Source organism: Mustela erminea, chromosome 10 (assembly GCF_009829155.1).
Source record: "Mustela erminea isolate mMusErm1 chromosome 10, mMusErm1.Pri, whole genome shotgun sequence".
In the NCBI taxonomy this organism is placed as follows: Eukaryota; Metazoa; Chordata; class Mammalia; order Carnivora; family Mustelidae; genus Mustela; species Mustela erminea.
This window is the reverse complement of record NC_045623.1, coordinates 36,678,000-36,695,143: the sequence shown is the minus strand read 5'-3', so window position 1 is coordinate 36,695,143 and position 17,144 is coordinate 36,678,000. Positions and strand designations below refer to the sequence as shown.

Genomic DNA, 17,144 nt, shown 5'->3' with positions numbered 1-17,144 from the left:
GAATTATAAATTAATAGAATTCTCTATAAATATTGAAGGGAATGGGAATTGGGCCCTATGAGGAGAAAGGATAATATTTGGAAATACTGTCTAAGATTAAATGTTAAGGTAGCATAATTAGAAAGGTTTTATGATAGTCATACAGTTATGAATGTATCTGAAAACAGCTGAAATTATTTACTACAAAGCTAACTCTTATCCTACTCTGAAGCAAGAGAGTAACACTGATACCTAAGGTTAAGGTTTGTTTTCTTTGAGAGCTGTTAGTAAAGTCTAATAGTATATGGCATACCATCTGCCCATATAATTCTTGGCTCTCTGCAGTATCCTCAATTACTCTTTTTCATAAAACCAAAAATCTACATCCATCAGCCAAACTAAATAACTCTTCTGTAAATGAGAAGAAACATGAGCTTATTTAGCTAAGTGGGTCATAAAAACTATTCATTATGTAATATTGAATACCAAGGGCAAGTATCCTAAATAATCCATTTTTATACAGTGTGTGGTAGATGTTAAATTTCTTTGCTTGATTGCTTTTCAAAATACATCTTGGCTTAAAGGAACATCTCTTAATACTCCCATAGTAATTTTAGACTTACTCAGTAGTATTTTTTAGAAAAATAGTTACCTTGCTTATTTTCTGTCCAGCATTACAAAATTGTATGACAGCTATATAAGATGTCTGACAGTGATACTAACCATTTTTTTTTTTCATGAAATAAGAATCTCTGGAAGCTGCCCACATATGACATTTACAGGCATCATGTAGTGATAGATTTTCCCAGTTGCATTTGGATGAGATAAAGCTGTTTTTCTTTCAATAGCTTGTTAGTTATATATAGGAAAAAAAATCAGAAGAGAAGCATAAACACTATCTTAAAAGCAGTGAGATTACATAATGAGCAGCAGCATTTAAAATATGTTTGTGTGGGGCAAAGTAGAGAAATACTCCTCAGCTCCAGCTCTTTTTTGGATGTATTTCATACATACTGTACAAGGCACTGTGCTAAACTGTTCACATACTTAATTATTTCTCAAATTTTAGAGGCAAGGTCCAAATATGTTGAGTCAGGTATGAAACTGTTGAGCAGGTAATAGCTATCTCTGCATATTCTGCCATCCTTAGAGACAGTTTTCCACTCTGCTCTCAAGGTTTCATTTATTTATTGAGTATGTAATACATACAGGGATTGTCTACATTCCTAAAGAAATAAAAAGCAAGGCCACATCTTTCAGAAGGCTTATTTGTAATTTACATAGAACGTAAAGCATAGATGTAGAAATGATAAAGATTATTTAAAGAAAACATCATTTTATGGTATTTTCACCAAATTATTTATTTATTTATTTATTATTTATTATTTTTAATTTTTATTTTTTATTTTTTAAAGATTTTATTTTTATTTTTTAAAGATTTTATTTATTTATTTGACAGAGAGAGGAGACACAGCCAGAGGGAACACAAGCTGTGGGTGTAAGAGAGGTAGAAGCAGGCTCCCCACTGAGCAGGGAGCCCAATGTGGGACCTGGTCCCAGGACCCTGGGATCATGACCAGAGCAGAAGGCAGATGCTTAACAACTAAGCCACCCCAGTGTCCCTTTCACCAAATTATTAAGCCCAAAATGTTTCTCACCAGAATGTTTAACCCAGACGATCTTGAACGAACAGGCAAATCCATCTTGTTAGAACATTCTCCAGAATAATTACCCTGAACTTTTGTAAAGTATCAACATTGTGACAACCAAACAAGGTGTGTTTGGGGATGAGGCCAGGCAGTCCTCTCTAGAGGTGAGGAGACTAAGAGATCTTAAATCCTAATGTAATGTGTGATTAGTAACTGGATCCTTGATCAAAAATGTCTGCTCTTTGTTTTCAGATGGTTCAGAAAAAATTAAGCGTGTGTGTGCATATGGAGAAAATAGAGGCAAAAATGGGAAGTTAGTGAATCTTAGTGAATGAGTATACAGATGTTGACTGTATTCTTTCAACTTTTCTGTAGTTCAGGGATCTTTCACAATTAAGAAATTGGAATAAATTAAGAGGGAAAGTTCGAACAAGCGAATGAAAAGATAAACGTTTGAGAATATGAGGCTTGGGAAAAGTAAGCCATGAGAGGGAGACATACTCAGTCATGGGAATTCTATCTTTCAGGCATGCTTTACTCAGTGAATTGGTAGGGATTGGTAGGAGACCAGTGATCCATTAGATCTTGTAGTTAGAAAATGAAGTTTACTCTGCTATCATGAAAATATCTCTGCTCTAGAGAACATCTTGTCTTTAAAGTAACTGTCAATAAATAAAGTAACTGTCAGGTATTAAGTGGCAGTGTCTTTTAGGATCTTTCATAATTCTTTTCTACTCATCTGTTTAGGTTTGTGATCATATTTAACTCCTTTCTACACATTGGAAATATCTAGAATTTGCATTCTTTCTAGGACAACTTAGTAATTTTTTTCTTTTAATTCGCTAGTAGGGCACCTTCTGATCTTTTGCATGACTTGATGTTTGTTGAAGATTCTGATTTTTCAGACCACACCTAAGATGAGTGCTTCCTAACTTATAATGTGTATATCAACCGCCAGTTAAAAATACAGATTCCGATTCAAAAGGACTAAGATGGAACCTGAGGCCCAAACTGATTCTTATGGTTCTTAAACCACAGTTTGAATACCAAACATCTAGAACATAGTTCTCAGTGGGTTATGTGAAATTGTGTATTATAGACTTCCCAGGATGGTGAAGTACTTTGCTTTAAATTCGTATTCTAACCTCCCCATCAAAATCCAAATTCCTTACCTTGGCCAACAGGCCCTTTTAAATCTAGCCCATGTCCAGTACTTCATCTTCTTGTTTACTAGCCACACTGACCTTTGGTTCATTGAATGTACCAAACCTTTCCCATTTCAAGGCCTCTGCACATAGCAGTCTATCTTAGACTGGTCTCTCACCATTGACTTCATGTTATCCTTTTAACATCCTTGAGATGACAGCCTCTCAGAAAAACCTCACTTGGCTATCCTATATATTAAATACTTCTTCCAAGTTATAGTACACCGTCATCATTCCTTATGTAGCTTTCCTATTACTTACTGATTTATTTGTTTTCTATTTGTTTGGTCTTTTCCTCTGTATAAGCTCCTAAAAGGCAGGAACCTTGTTCATCATATTATTCACCATTGTATTCTTGTGTTTAGAATGGTGTCTGAGACACAGTACATATGCTCCATAAATTTTTTGTTGAATGAATCAATGAAAGAGAGAACAAATGAATGGACTTAGGTTCTAAAAGTAGTTCTTAGTTGAGCACAATGCCAGTGATGATGATTACTGGTAGAATGAGCCCCTCTGATTGATGGTAATATGTTCTCCCCTTCACTAAGGTGATTTGGGACACACCCACCCTTCTCCTGCAGAAAGGGCTGAACAGAAATTTCTGGATTTCGGTGAAATATTATGTTATGTTGCTGCTGAACGTTTTTTATATTTTATCCAATTGTTACTCACTTTTACTTTTTGTGTAGAAAACTTCCTCTTTAGTTTAGTGTCATAAAACTACCCACAGCTGTACAGTGGATGTTTATTTAAGTATAGGCATGAGTAGGAGTTCGGTATATAGTAATTACCCAAGTTAATAGTAGTATTCATTTACCATGTAGTAATTACGAAGTTGGAATTTGGCCAGGATTGTCAGGATGACATTCCTACTCACAGATAGTGAAAACAGGTTTTTTCAGATAATTAATGTTGAGATGAATCTTATTAAGAATGTATGTCTAGGTACACTCTTAAGAGATGGTGCTTTCTTAGCTTTTTCTGCCACACTGGTTCAGATCTGAGTCCACTAGCAGATAAATCACAGCACTACTCCCTACATCGCTTGTGTTTTCCCTAAAGGTCTCCTCTGATGACTTGCTAGCCTAACTCTGCTTGAGTTATAAAACCTGACAGAAATCACAGTTTCGGATCTGCTCCAGGCTAGCTATAAAAACATCTCTTTTCATGTAGTATATCTACCAACTACTTCTGAAACATCCTTCTTGATAGCCTGTTTCAATCAGAGTATGGAAATACTCTTTGAATAAATTCACTGTGGTGACTTTATTTCTTCTCCCTGAGCCACTGTGTTCAGTCTCTTCCGTCTTCAGTCTTCTTAAGTCCATTCGCCATGATTATGCTTTGCTCCTTTCACCTACTCACCTTCCCTTTCACTAGTGCCAAGTGTCGTCAGTGAGAGTCCAGACAGTGAACGGCATGCCGGTTTGCTCACCTGATCTCCACTTCCACTCCTACCTATTCCAGAGCCTTATCTCGAGGTCTTGAGCAGGATGTCCCACTGCAGAGGAGAACCAGAAGAAAAACTGAAAGACTAGGCGAGTGGTGCAGGAGAGGTGAGAGGGCAGAAAATGGTGGAGGGGAACTGCAGTGAGGCTGGCAGATGAAAGGGTGAGAGTGGGGGTGGAGGGAGGAAGAGAGAGAAAATTCTGCAGGGGACACTTTGGGGAGAACCAGCTAACTTGGTAAAAGGAGAAGTGGCTAAATTCAGACTTTGAAAAGGAAACTTTTTTTTTTTTTTTTGGAGATTTACTTATTTTAATGGAGTGTGCCAGAGGGATAGGGAGAGGACACAGACTGCCTGCTGAGCATAGAGCCAGACCCAGAGATCATGAGCCTGAGATTGTGACCTGAGCTGAAATCTAGAGTCAGCTGCCTAACCAACTGAACAACCCAGGTGCCCTGAAAAGGAAACTTTTTAAAAAGGTTGCTCTTCAAAGGGGGTCAAAGGATGGTCATAGAATTTCAGCAGTATGTAAATGACTCTTCTTAATGCTCTGCCTATTCTCCAGATTAGTCTGAACAACCACTTGAACCTTATTGACATCATTTGTTTGCTTGACACTTTTTTCTTTTTTGTAAAGGGAAGGTCAGTCTCAGCTCAGCATCTTCTGATTTATTGCAAATTGTAAATCAGCCACAGCTTTATTAATGAGACTTTAACACATTACTTTAAGTGTTGATGAGATGAAAGAAAAAAAACATATGTACATATATATTAAATATGGAATTTTCAGTATTCTCATAGTTGCGAGATTAGAGAAAGATTCTGTATGTTTTGACAGACTTTAACATTAACATAATAGTATAGAGAATTTAAAAGCAATAATAACCCCTGTGAATTTACCTCAGAATGAATTTAGAAAATAAAATGCAAGGTCTTATATCAACATTTAAACCAGGTCTCTTACTTTTGACTAGCAGTGTTCAGCAGTCCCTGTGGTTACCCAGGATAATAAAAAGGCAAGAATAAGTCAGTGGTCATAATTGCAAAAATGGTTGTCCAGTACGAGAATAGTGAACAGCGTGGATTGGACGTGGAGGTTATAATGAACGTGATGAAGATGAACAATTTTGAGAGCTGTATCAACAGAGCTTTGAAAGCTTGTGGGATGAGGAATTTTGAATGACTGGACCTGAGGGGTTTTCTTAGCAGTGGATAGGACTTGAAATTCTCAATGCCCAAGTTTGTTGATCAAAATAATGATACAAATGCTACTCTCCCTTCTTTTCACATCCTTTTGGGTTTTTTCCTCTTTGCTTAAAATGAACTATAAGAAATTAAGAAAATTATCTTGTGATATAGAAGGATGATTGGGCCAAAATCTAAGGTATGTGGGTTTTGAGCTTCAGTGTTCTAATCTATAAAATAAAAAGGACAGGGTATCCTAAGTCCCTTCAACCTCTAAAATGCTGATTCTGTAAACAAGAAACTTTGAGTTGATAACAACAGTGGAAGGTTCATGCCTTGTTCTGTTCTCCACCATCACTCCACTCTTCCCTCAGTCCCAACTGGAAACACAACCCTTTTTTCCAATTCATTCATTTTTAGACTGTGTTTCTTGGAATGCTTTGGTTTCAGAATGCTTCAGGCATCACTGTTTGGGGGTAGAAGGAGACGGAATAGGCAGGGTTCATTCTGCTCCTGTCCTTACTTTTGTTTTATGTATTGCAGTGGCTTACAAGGTAATCTTTAAAAATCTGTTCTATTTCAGTACATTTTTTTCCTTATCATAAAAGCAACAAATATGAGAGTGTATCTTTGCCAAAGAGCTTTTACAGACCTCAGGGCCCCTTGGCAAAGCAGTACAAAAACAAGCTTCGTGTAAATAAAGCCAAGCAGTAACTCCTGGGCCTACCTATGCTCAAGCCTTGCTCCTCCGTGTAAGCCACCTACCTGCCATCATGTTGAGACTTGTTAGAAGTGCAGAGTCTTGGGCCCCACTCCAGACCTACAGAATCAAAATCTGCATTTTGACCAGAATCCCAGATGATTCATTTGCACCTTGAGTTTGAGAAGCCCTGCAGCAGTCCAGGCATTATCTAGCTTCCTGAGCTCTACACTGGACGGTGAAGGACACATGGAACAAGGAAGTGTGTCCTTAAGAGGGTTCAGTTTAACCCTGACTGTCCTTAAGAAAGGTGGAAGAAAGAAGGATCCTTGAAGTTTATATTTATAGCTAACTCTTATTTCCACCTGAGTCTTTTACTATAGTGCACTTTGAAGTTGGTACTGTTGATCCTTTCTAACATGTGGCTTCTAGAACACCATTTTCCCAGATTTCAACCTGCCACCTCCTTTCATTTCTCTCCCACACCATCACATCCACATTAAATCCGGGCTTCTGGAAAATAGAGCTGAATGGCTAAATATGCCTTCTTAAGTATCCTTAAACCACCACCTCCCATTCCTATTCTCTTTTCCTTCTACTTCCCTCTCATTTGGGGCTGAAATAATGGAACTGATTTTCACAGAACCAAAGGCTTTTATGAAATAATTTACCAGTAAGTGACAGTTTATAAGGACTTTTCATATTCAATGTGTGAATTTTTTTAAGGATTCAGTTTTTAGGTTATCTAATTTTAATTTTCTGTTTCTTTTCATTTGCCATTTGATATTTTCATTCTCTTTGGAACCTTAACAGATAGGAAGGAACATGAGAACCTCAAATCACACTTTTTTTGGCTTTTTCTTTCCCCCAGTGGGAAAAAATCATAAATATCTGCTGAAATATAATTGTGTGTTTTAAAATGCAACATAATTTTATCTGCGTTCAATTTTCAGATTTAAGAGTATGTGTTTGTACGTATAAGATAATAAGATAAGGTTTCTATAACTTCCCTTCTAAGAACTCTATTATTTTCCTTAATATGAGGGGGTTTTTTCCCCCCAAGATTGATTGATTGATTTGTCAGAGATGAAGAGTGCACAAGCAGGGGGAGCGGCAGGCAGAGAGAAAAGCAGGCTCCCACCAGGACCCTGGGACTGTGACTTAAGCTGAAGGCAGCAGCCCAAGCGACTGAGCTACCCAGGCACCCCAGTATATGAGTTATTAATGCCTCCCCTAAAAAATAAATTTCCCCAGAACTTTCTGTTTTTCCCTAGCTCACTTCTCTGACATGTGGCTGCTTCTGCACTGTTTTGTGCTCTGCACTACCAATAGGCCTTTTCTGGGAGGCATCCATCGTCATTCATTGCCATTAATTTATTGACTAATCTGGTAGAAGTGGTCCAGTGTATCTCCATGTGACTAACTCTTCTAAAATGTAAATGCAAGATTGATAAGGTGTCAGAAATATGCAGTTCACAGGCCTGTGCTCCAGGCTGAGGTCACAGCTTGCGGAAGATTTAAGTGCAGTTTAGGATGGTGGGCTCCCGACCCTTCCACCTTCACCACCACACTGTACCTAGTCCCTAGAAGACATTCTCAACTGTTTGCTGCTTATCATGCATAAATTTGCATATCAAAAATACATGCCATTTTTCTTTGAGAAATAGTGTGTCACTGCTTTGTAGCTAGTGATACTTAGGCTTATCAAGCTCTATATTAATCAGCTCTTAAAATTTTTTTCAGCAGGGTGGGTGGCTCAGTGGGTTAAGCCTCTGCCTTCAACTCAGGTCATGATCTCAGGGTCCTGGGATCAAGCTCCGCATCAGGCTGTCAGCTCAGCAGGGATCCTGCTCCCCCTGCCTTCACCCCCGCCGCCTTCTGCCTGCCTCTGCCTGCCTTTGCCTGCTTGTGATCTGTCAAATAAATAAAATCTTTAAGAAAAAAATTTTTTCAGCATATTTACACTTTTTTATCAATGAGCTGATGATATCTGCTCTTTATTCTTTAAAGGCCTCTGAAAATCATCATCTTTTCTTTAATCATTTTGGTTTGAGGATTACTTTTTGTTTTTATTTGTTGAGCCATTAATAAGTATGAGTTTTTATGAATAACAAGTCTCTGGGAGTAAAAAACAGACTTGGTCGTGTGTTGGTACCCACCCTCCCCTCACCCATGTGAATTACTTACTGTGCAGCATTGTAATGATTGCACTGTGTGGGTTTTTTCTTTCAGGATTCTTTCTCACTCCTCTGAGTGTGGTGATAATAGCTCCCTCTGTGATGAATTGGTAATTACAGATCACACTGTGCTCTCCTTGGTTGAAACCTGTGTTTCAAGCTTTGTAATTGTCAAACTGGTGTGATTTGTTTTAAATGTCTAAATGGAAAGTATTTTGCTATCATCAAATTTCATTTTCTTTTATATTGAACTTCAGTAATGAGTGTGTTCTCCTGTTTTAGGTACGCTTTGTAAAGAATATAACTTCCTGGAAAGAGATGAAACCAGGGTTTTATCATGGACATGTTTCTTATTTGGATTTTGCAAAGTAAGTTGTACCAAAATGACATGCTAAAGAATGCTTTATACTTTAGCAACCTAAAAAGAAACATATTTATTAAATCGTTATGATTCTGATTTTTTAAAAAAGGTACTGGCTTGCCTTTGCCACATTTAGAGATGTAATTTAAATACACCTTCTGGTGTTTTACTGCCCTCTAGTGTTCATAAGTTGATTATTGTCACAGTAATTTTAGAAATTCGAAGTAGACTAAATATAGGTGATACTCTAAAGTTATTTATCATTCTGTTTATGTGTCTTGTATAAGCAAGTGACTTATTTTAGGAGAGCAAGAGGAATATTCTAAACATGGGTTATTTTGTGGATCCATTTGAATGTTTTTTTGTAGCATTATGGTAAAACTTCAAATCCAGATCTTTTCCCCAACAGCCTTACTAACTTAAAAGACATATTTAAAATGTATTTTTAAAATGATTTAAGCTCAGACATATTCCCTCAGTCATTTCATTAGTAGTCATAATTTCACAGTAATATACTCTCATGTATTTGTCAACTCTAGAGTATTCTGTGTCAAATTTGAAAATTAAGTTGGTATCCCAGTTATTTTAACTTACTAAATTTGAAAAGAAAAAGAGTTGAATGAATTATTACTGATTTAGGTACTAACCCATAACTTTTTGAAGAGCATGTAATTAAAGGGGAATCTCCCAGATATTACATACATGAAACAATGTATTTTTATTTCTAGTTCCACAGTACTCAAGATATTTCAGTAAAATGGTAGCTTTAAAATTAGATGTACAGTTTTCTGTAAATAATTCATACTGCAATATTGAAAACATTTTATAGGTAGCTTTAAAATAAATTAATTATTTTTTCTTTGCAGAGGCACTGAACCAATTTCGTAAACTCCATTCATATGCATATTTTCCCTCAGGGCTGCATTATCCTTCAATTGAATGTCTGTTATCCTTCCACCTAAATGATTTATTTTTTCCACACACAGCTTGGTTTCTAATACTTGAGGTTTCCATTATTAAAATAATATATTGAGTGCTTTTGCTTTTGGCAAGAGTCTTTTACTTGAAGCTCTGGTGTATGCTGGGGTTCTTGCAGTTGAAAAGCATAAAGTTTCTTGAAAAGATTAATCTCATTTATTAAATACTAACATGAAAGTTTAAGGTTTTGAGTATTTTCATAATTGGTCTCGTGTTTTTGGAAGTGAAAAGTATTGTGAAAAATTTCAGTAGACTTTTACAAGATTTTAAACAAACATCTGAAAGAAATCACCTAGCGAGAATGTATTTTGATGTATGTAGTCAAGAACTATTGTAGATGTAACTAGTATCTTTTAAAATAAATTTTAGTTTGACAGACCTAGTAACTGTGAAGAGTAAGGAAGAGGAAAGAAACATCACCTTACCAATTTTTAGAACACTTTTATTCTTCAAAACATATTCTTGACTGCCATAGTACTTTGTGGAATCCATTAAAATACTTGCCTTCAGGAGAGAACAGTCAAATTTGGTGAAAGAAATATTTAATCACTTGGCTTTTCAGTTGCCTTAAAAGAGTCCCTTAAAGCATATAAACTCAGTATATTCCAAGAAACCCAGGAAGCAGGTAAAGACAATAAAAAATGAAAAGTGATTTCTGGTTTAGTGATCACTAAAAAGTACACATTTTATTTGTAAACCTATATGTGTTCAAGCCATGTTTTGGCTATAGTTTTCTGGTTTTATTCAGAACTGTAGCATAATAACAGAAACCTCTCCTTGTTCCAAGTTCGTATTCCTGTTCTGTCTTGCTTTTTGTACTTAGTCTTATTCCCGATTTTTTTAAAGCACATTTTGTCGTTCCCTTTTCCATTTTTCTCTTTAGTGTTCAATTACCTTTGTTTTCATTTCAGTTGGTGGACAGCACAGTTTTTAAAATGATACAAATATCACTAATGTCATAAATTTAGAAATTTTTCACTAAAAAATTTGTATAGATTGGATATTTTCAAAATGTCATAGAGTACAGGTAATATAAAGTTGAATAAATAAGTTGTAGTTCTTATCCTCAGTTCACTGAAGCCCCATTTTTTTCTGTATTTATCAGTTCATTATATTTCATTATAAACAGATCATCCTCCCTTTTTACATTCATACTCCTTACCAGCAGCATCTATTACCTCAACTTTGACTTCAAACTTTACAAAATAAAAACATTAGAACACCTCTTTCATTTATTTCAGTCATATTTTCCTTTATAGTGAGTAGTATTCAGCTGAAAGAAAACTTTGTAAATGCTGATTTCCGTCAGTCTGCTGAGATTTTCTGTAATCTAGCTACCTATGGGTGACATGTCAGCATCTGTCTTAGATATTTGAAATTTTTAAAAAAAAAATTTTTATAAACATATAACGTATTTTTAGCCCCAGGGGTACACGTCTGTGAATCGCCAGGTTTACACACTTCACAGCACTTACCATAGCACATACCCTCCCCAGTGTCCATAACCCCACCACCCTCTCCAGGCCTTCCACCCCCAGTGAAAATTATTTTTGATACAACAGTCTTATTCAGGTGCATGTCAGGTGTGTACCTTTGTGGTTATCCCCAGAAATGAATATGGGTGTTTACCACTGTCATTCTGGTTTCTCCATACCACCCCTGTTGTCTTTCTCAGAACAACTGAGGTGAGTCAGTAAAGAGCAGATATGTCAGGGCAAGAAACACATAACTGAAAGCTTCACTAGGTCTGAAATACCCTAGAGAGTATTAAAACGACAATATTTTAGGCCTAATAAAGTTTGTGTTTGCACCATTTTTTCTCACTTCCAGCAAATATGTCACAACATTACAGGAACATTTCTTAAGTTATTGTAATCATTACAGGCAATATGCAAGAGTTGCCTTTTTATTGACCTTGGACCAGCTCTTTCTACAACACTGATGCTGTAGATGGCTTAGGGGCAGTCTCCCAAGGCAGGGAGATCTGCCATTAAATCCTCCCATTTCTTACTGTCTCTGCAGTTTCAGGCGCATCACTGCAGATCTGCCTTTTCCCCATTTGTGAAGTGACAATAATTAAAATAACTACTTCCTGGTGGTTGTGAGGATTAAATATGATAATGTATGTGAAGCAGTAGGTTTCATGTCTCACACAAAGCAGTGTTATGTTCTTTTATAATTCTGTCTTCTCTCAGTTACCACGTTGTCTTTCTGGTGTTTTCTTCTCCCTGTCTGAATCCATGCTGGCCCTTCTTATTCTCAACTCTTAATAAGGCATTGCTCAGGACTCTGTCTTTGCCCCCATTATTCCCTTTGGGGAAGTTTGCCCATTTTTCTTTACCAAGACATCAAAGCCAGAGGGCACCTGGGTGGCTCAGTCGGTTAGGCGTCTGCCTTCGGCTCAGGTCATGATCCCAGGGTTCTGGGATGGAGTCCAGCATTAGGGAGCCTGCTTCTTCCTCTCCCTCTGCTGCTCCCCCTGCTGGTGTGCTCTTGCTCACTTGCTCTCTCTCTCTCCATCAAATAAATAAATAAAATCTTAAGAAAAAAAAAGATATCAAAGCCAGAAACTAGCGTCATCTTGGATAACCCCTTTCTTCACCACATACATTGATCAGTCACCAGGTCTTTTGAGTTGGGCTTCTTTCACTTAACATAAGGCTTTTGACATTTGTCCAATGTACGCATCTATCAGTGGTTAGTTCTTGGAGGAACAGTATTCCATTGTGTGGATACACCACAGTCTTCATCCATCCACCAATTTCTGGGTACTCAGATTGTTTCCAGCTTTGGTGCTAATGAGTACAGCTGCTAGAACATTTGCACGTAGATTTTTTGTGGACTTATGTCTTCATTTCTCTTTGGTGTATAGAATGTGGGATTGCTGGGTTGTAGAGTAACTCTATAAAATACTGCAAAACTGTTTTTTCGTGTGGCTGTGCTATTTGCAATCTCACCAGCAGTGTATGAGAGTTCCAGGTGCCATGCATTCTTGCCAGAATTTGGTATTGTTAGGGCTTTTTTTTTTTTCTTTTTTTAAAATTTGGGCAATTTTAACAGATGCATAATAGATGAATGCCCTTTTTAAGAGGTAAATAACTACTGCAAAAATCACCAGTGGGACCAACAAATACCAACAGGTCATTCTCTGTTTTTGAAATAAGATCACAGGAACCTGCCACATGGGGAAGGATTTGACAGTTTCTCTGAACCCTTTAGGGCTAAGACAGTCCAGAATAAGTATATATAAGATATCAGTGTCCCCAGTGAGACCGCTGCTTTCCTAGAGAGGTTAAATCTAGGATGAAGCAGAAATCACAAAGCATTGTGCTTCCCAAAGGTTAGTCAGCCCTCTTGCAGCTTCGTCACGTTCCATGTAGGCTTTGTCCAGTCAGACGACCAGGTCTCATTCAATTGCACTCTTGTTCTTTTAACCATTCTCAACGTGTACTCGTTTATCCCAACTGTGTAGAGTGTAGGTGTAAAGACATGAGCCTAGATCATGTTCCATGCTTTGCCATACCCCATATGCTGATGTGGCAAGAATAAGGTCTCTAAAATATCTTCTTACAAACCTGCTGTTAAGATTATATTTTTTGCCTCTTAATCTTTATAGAACATCGCAGCTTCCTACCAAATGTGCTGTTCTCTTCCTAGGAAGATCATGTTCTAACAGGTCAATAATAGTTTATATCTCTGGAATGAAGATGGATTATCTTTTCTTTACCTGAGCCCTCCCGAGGAACAGCTCAGATGCCCAGCCAGGGTTAAATGTGGAGTTCACAACCATAGAGAACATTTTCTCCCTGTGCAAAACTACCTGGTTGGCAGAAGAATTAAACCCACAAACCTAAAAGGATGCTTGTTTCCTAAGAAGCCGAGTTGAATGGCCCAGATGCTATTTTTGTCATGCCTGTTTTCTGTTAGAATCTCTTGCCTCCATGTTTATATAACCATACCCTAATATATAAATAAGAGTCTTATCCATCTTCAGAATGAGTTCATACATGTTATCTCATTCAAATCATACTTCATACATGTAAATGCCACCAGAGCCATGCCCCAGAAAGTCATTTCCAGACAGCAAGAAGAATTTTGTAAAGTGCCATATCTCCTTTTCAGTGCCACTTGGTAAGAATTGCTGTCTGTCAGGGACTTGGGAGGGTGGGGAGGAAAAAAGAGGAAGCGGTGGTGGGAGATTATATGGGAAGGAGGTAATTCCCAAGAGAATGACTCGCGGTGGTCACTAGCTAATGGAGATGGTAAAGGGGTTCCCAGGCAGTCTCACAGTTTTAAGGTTGGAGTCATTGCCCCATCATCCTGTGCTTTCCCCTCCTTGTAACTACCTAGTATTAAGACTCTCCACTCTCTCAGTTAAGGTAGCAAATGTGTTTTTGTTTTTGTTTTTCTTCTCTTTTTCTCTTCTCATCTCTTCTCAAGACTGATTGATTTGAGAGAGAGAAAGAGCATGAGTGGGAAGGGCAGAAGGAGAGGGAGACAGAGAATCTGAAGCAGATGTCACACTGAGCGTGGTGCCTTACACGGGGCTTGATGTCACGACCCCGAGATCACGACCCAAGTTGAAACCAAGAGTCCAGAGCTCAAGCACCTGAGCCACCCAGGTGCCCCTCAACTGTATATTTCTGTTGTCTCCCCCCATCCCCCCCACCCTGGCTCCTCTTGCTGCTGAGTACTCTGTCCTACAGAAAGGCTGCCTAAGTGGTTACTTCCCAGCAGTCTGTTCAACTCATTCTGTGATATTTGACACCTGTGTGTCTGGCACTGTGCTGGACACTAATGATAAAGCCATGAGTAAGAGGGAAGCAGTCCCTGCCCTCATGGAGCTTCTACTGTAATGTCTAAGGTGGCAGTGCCATATATTTGGCAATGATACTGCTTCCTCTTTTAAAAACTTGTGAGAAAATTGTTTACTGCATTATCGGTTTTGAGTTGAGTGAAAAAAATGCATACCTATTCTGATCAACCAACTCACAGCTTTAATACAATAATGTTTGACAAGGGGACTTTCTGTAGTTTGCAGTATTTCATTATATACACAGAATTTTAGTGACTTTGAGTCACTTAGTGGTGAGAAAATAGCTAGAAGACCGCTGACCCCTTCTCACACACAAATGGTTCTTATAGAATATAACGTATTTGTAAATTAGGAATTTCCCGGTTCGTTAATTTTCAGTAATTCAGAGGCTGAAAGAATCGAGTTATCCAGGCACCTTGCTTTTTCTCTTCTATACTCTCTCTTTTCACTGCTCATTTGCTTAAGAACCAAGTAGAAAACATTTATAGAGTGCCTGCTGAGTATAAGACATTGATTGCAGTGGGCAGAAGTAATGGGGAAATGTGAAATTGGTTAGTTTAGCTCTATGTTTTTTACTGCCTTTGGAAAAAGATTTTAGTAAGAAAGGAAATTTAAGTTATAAGCTGTGAGCTAAAATTGAAGGTTTCTGTGAACAGATGAATGAACATATCAAGAGTGGTTAAAAGAATAAGCAACTTTAACTGTCTCTTATCAGAGTCACACAACTGAAGCTTAGGTCTCTCATTTCTTATCGTGATTCCTATTATAGGAGAGATTGCTAATTTTTGTTAATCTTTCAAATTAGTACTAATCAGCAGGCAAGTATTTATGTATACTCGGCCCTATGAAATACATAAAAGAAGTATACAGTACTATGCCTGTTCTCAGATGGCTTGTAAGACTTACAAGAGAAACACTAGTAGGACAAGCCATGAATGGAATTGCCTGAGAGCAGTATTTCCTGGGTGCAGGTGTCCGTGAAAGCAGATAGCACTTGAGCCCTAGGCTTCCTAGGCTTTACAAGACTTCTTTATTGCCCCTCTGCATTGTGTTCCCAAACAGCAGCCAATGGTAGTTTTTTTCTCTCCTGCTTTATTGAGATGTATTGACATATACATTGGGTGAGTTTGAGGTGTACAGTGTGATGATTTGATACACATGTATTGTTTGGTGTTTAGCACTGTAAGGTTAGTTAACACATCCTTCAAGTCACACAATTACCATCCTGTTGCTGTTCTTAAGGTGGGAACATTCGAAGTCTACTCTCCATAGCAACTTCAGATTTACAATACACTGTTGGTAACTATAGTTACCGTCTCGTACATTACAGCCCATATCGTGACACTTCTCTGCTGACTCTGGCTTCCCTCCTGATGCTTGTAAACCTCTGATCTGTACTTGTTCCACCCCAACCCCTTCTCCCTACTCACTTTCTGATTCTGCTGCAGCCAGGCTCATCTCCTTGCTATTCTTGAAAATGCCTGGCAGTTAGCAGCTTGCAAGGGGTGGGGCCTCATACTCCTGGAGTTTCATCTCCAGGAACATTCTCTTCCAGAGGCCTGCCTGGAAATCCCTATTTCGAAGTGTACTCTCCCCACTTCTGGCAGTCCCTATTCCCTTTCACTGCATCATTTTTTTTCCTTAGTACTTTTTACCATCTCACATATTTACTTATTTTTTATGTTCTGTCTCCCCCAAATAGAATGTTGGCTCCACTAGGGCAAGGAATTTTGTCTTTTTTTTTCTTACCACTGTACTCCTAGTATGAGAATAGTGCTGGCATGTACTGGGTGCACCAAAAAAGTATTTTTCAAATGAATTAATGTAATAGAAAGAATAGAAAAATGAGAATGACATTCTAGTTAAGGAAGACAGAATGAGCAGAGTCATGTAAGGAGAAATAGGAATGTGTTATATGCTGGGAGAGGCAGAAGGGGTGGGCCTAACTCTAACAGATGGTTTCTTCTTTGAGGACAGTTAAAAATAAAGTAAGGTCAATAAGATGGTACCTGAGACATAGGCCAGCAGGCATTAGAAACCAAAGGAGTTTGGGTTTGATGTCAACATAAACAGTTGAGTTATTCCAAGTTCCTAAGAAGAATGATCTAATAAATGTTGTTTTAGTAATATCAGTTGGGGATTGGCCTGGAAGGTAGATTGAAAAGGAGAGACATCGCTGCAAGAGAACCAATGAGGTTATTTCAGTGATGCCAACAAGACACCTTGGGAGAGGGCGGTGGTGGAAAAGAAGGGAGTGATGAGGACAGGTCAGATCTGTGAGAAAGTCTGACAGCAGAAAACTCTGAACAATTGGTCACTGTACTAAATGAAGAATAAATGAAAGTAGAGGTGAAGATAACACGAAAAGCTTCAAGACTGGGACAAGTGAGGATATTAGAGCAGGCGGCAGCTGGACGATTCTGAGGGTTGCATGGGTTGCTAAAGTAAAAGCCTTCTCTGCCTCCTCTGTTCCTTCACTTCTTTCTCATTCCCCAGGAAACACTGCTGAAAACCAAATGTCTTTTGCTCTTGTCTTTAAAATCAGCAGTAGCAGAAGGTAGACTCTAGTGGTCACACTTGTATGGATTTAACGTATCTATTGATAACGGGTGCCTGGTTTGGTGGGCCAGAAATGAAAAATTAT

At 38.0% G+C, this 17,144-nt stretch overlaps 1 protein-coding gene across 3 annotated transcripts in view; it reads left to right on the top strand.

Annotated features, from left to right (window-relative positions):
* The window catches only part of HS2ST1 (heparan sulfate 2-O-sulfotransferase 1), a 175,057-nt gene that overhangs the window by 140,355 nt on the left and 17,558 nt on the right, over positions 1-17,144 (top strand). For all 3 annotated transcript variants that reach the window (XM_032303713.1, XM_032303714.1, XM_032303715.1), the window contains exon 3: positions 8,628-8,713. In XM_032303713.1, the coding sequence (XP_032159604.1) occupies positions 8,628-8,713 (86 nt within the window). The remainder of the gene's footprint in view (positions 1-8,627; positions 8,714-17,144) is intronic.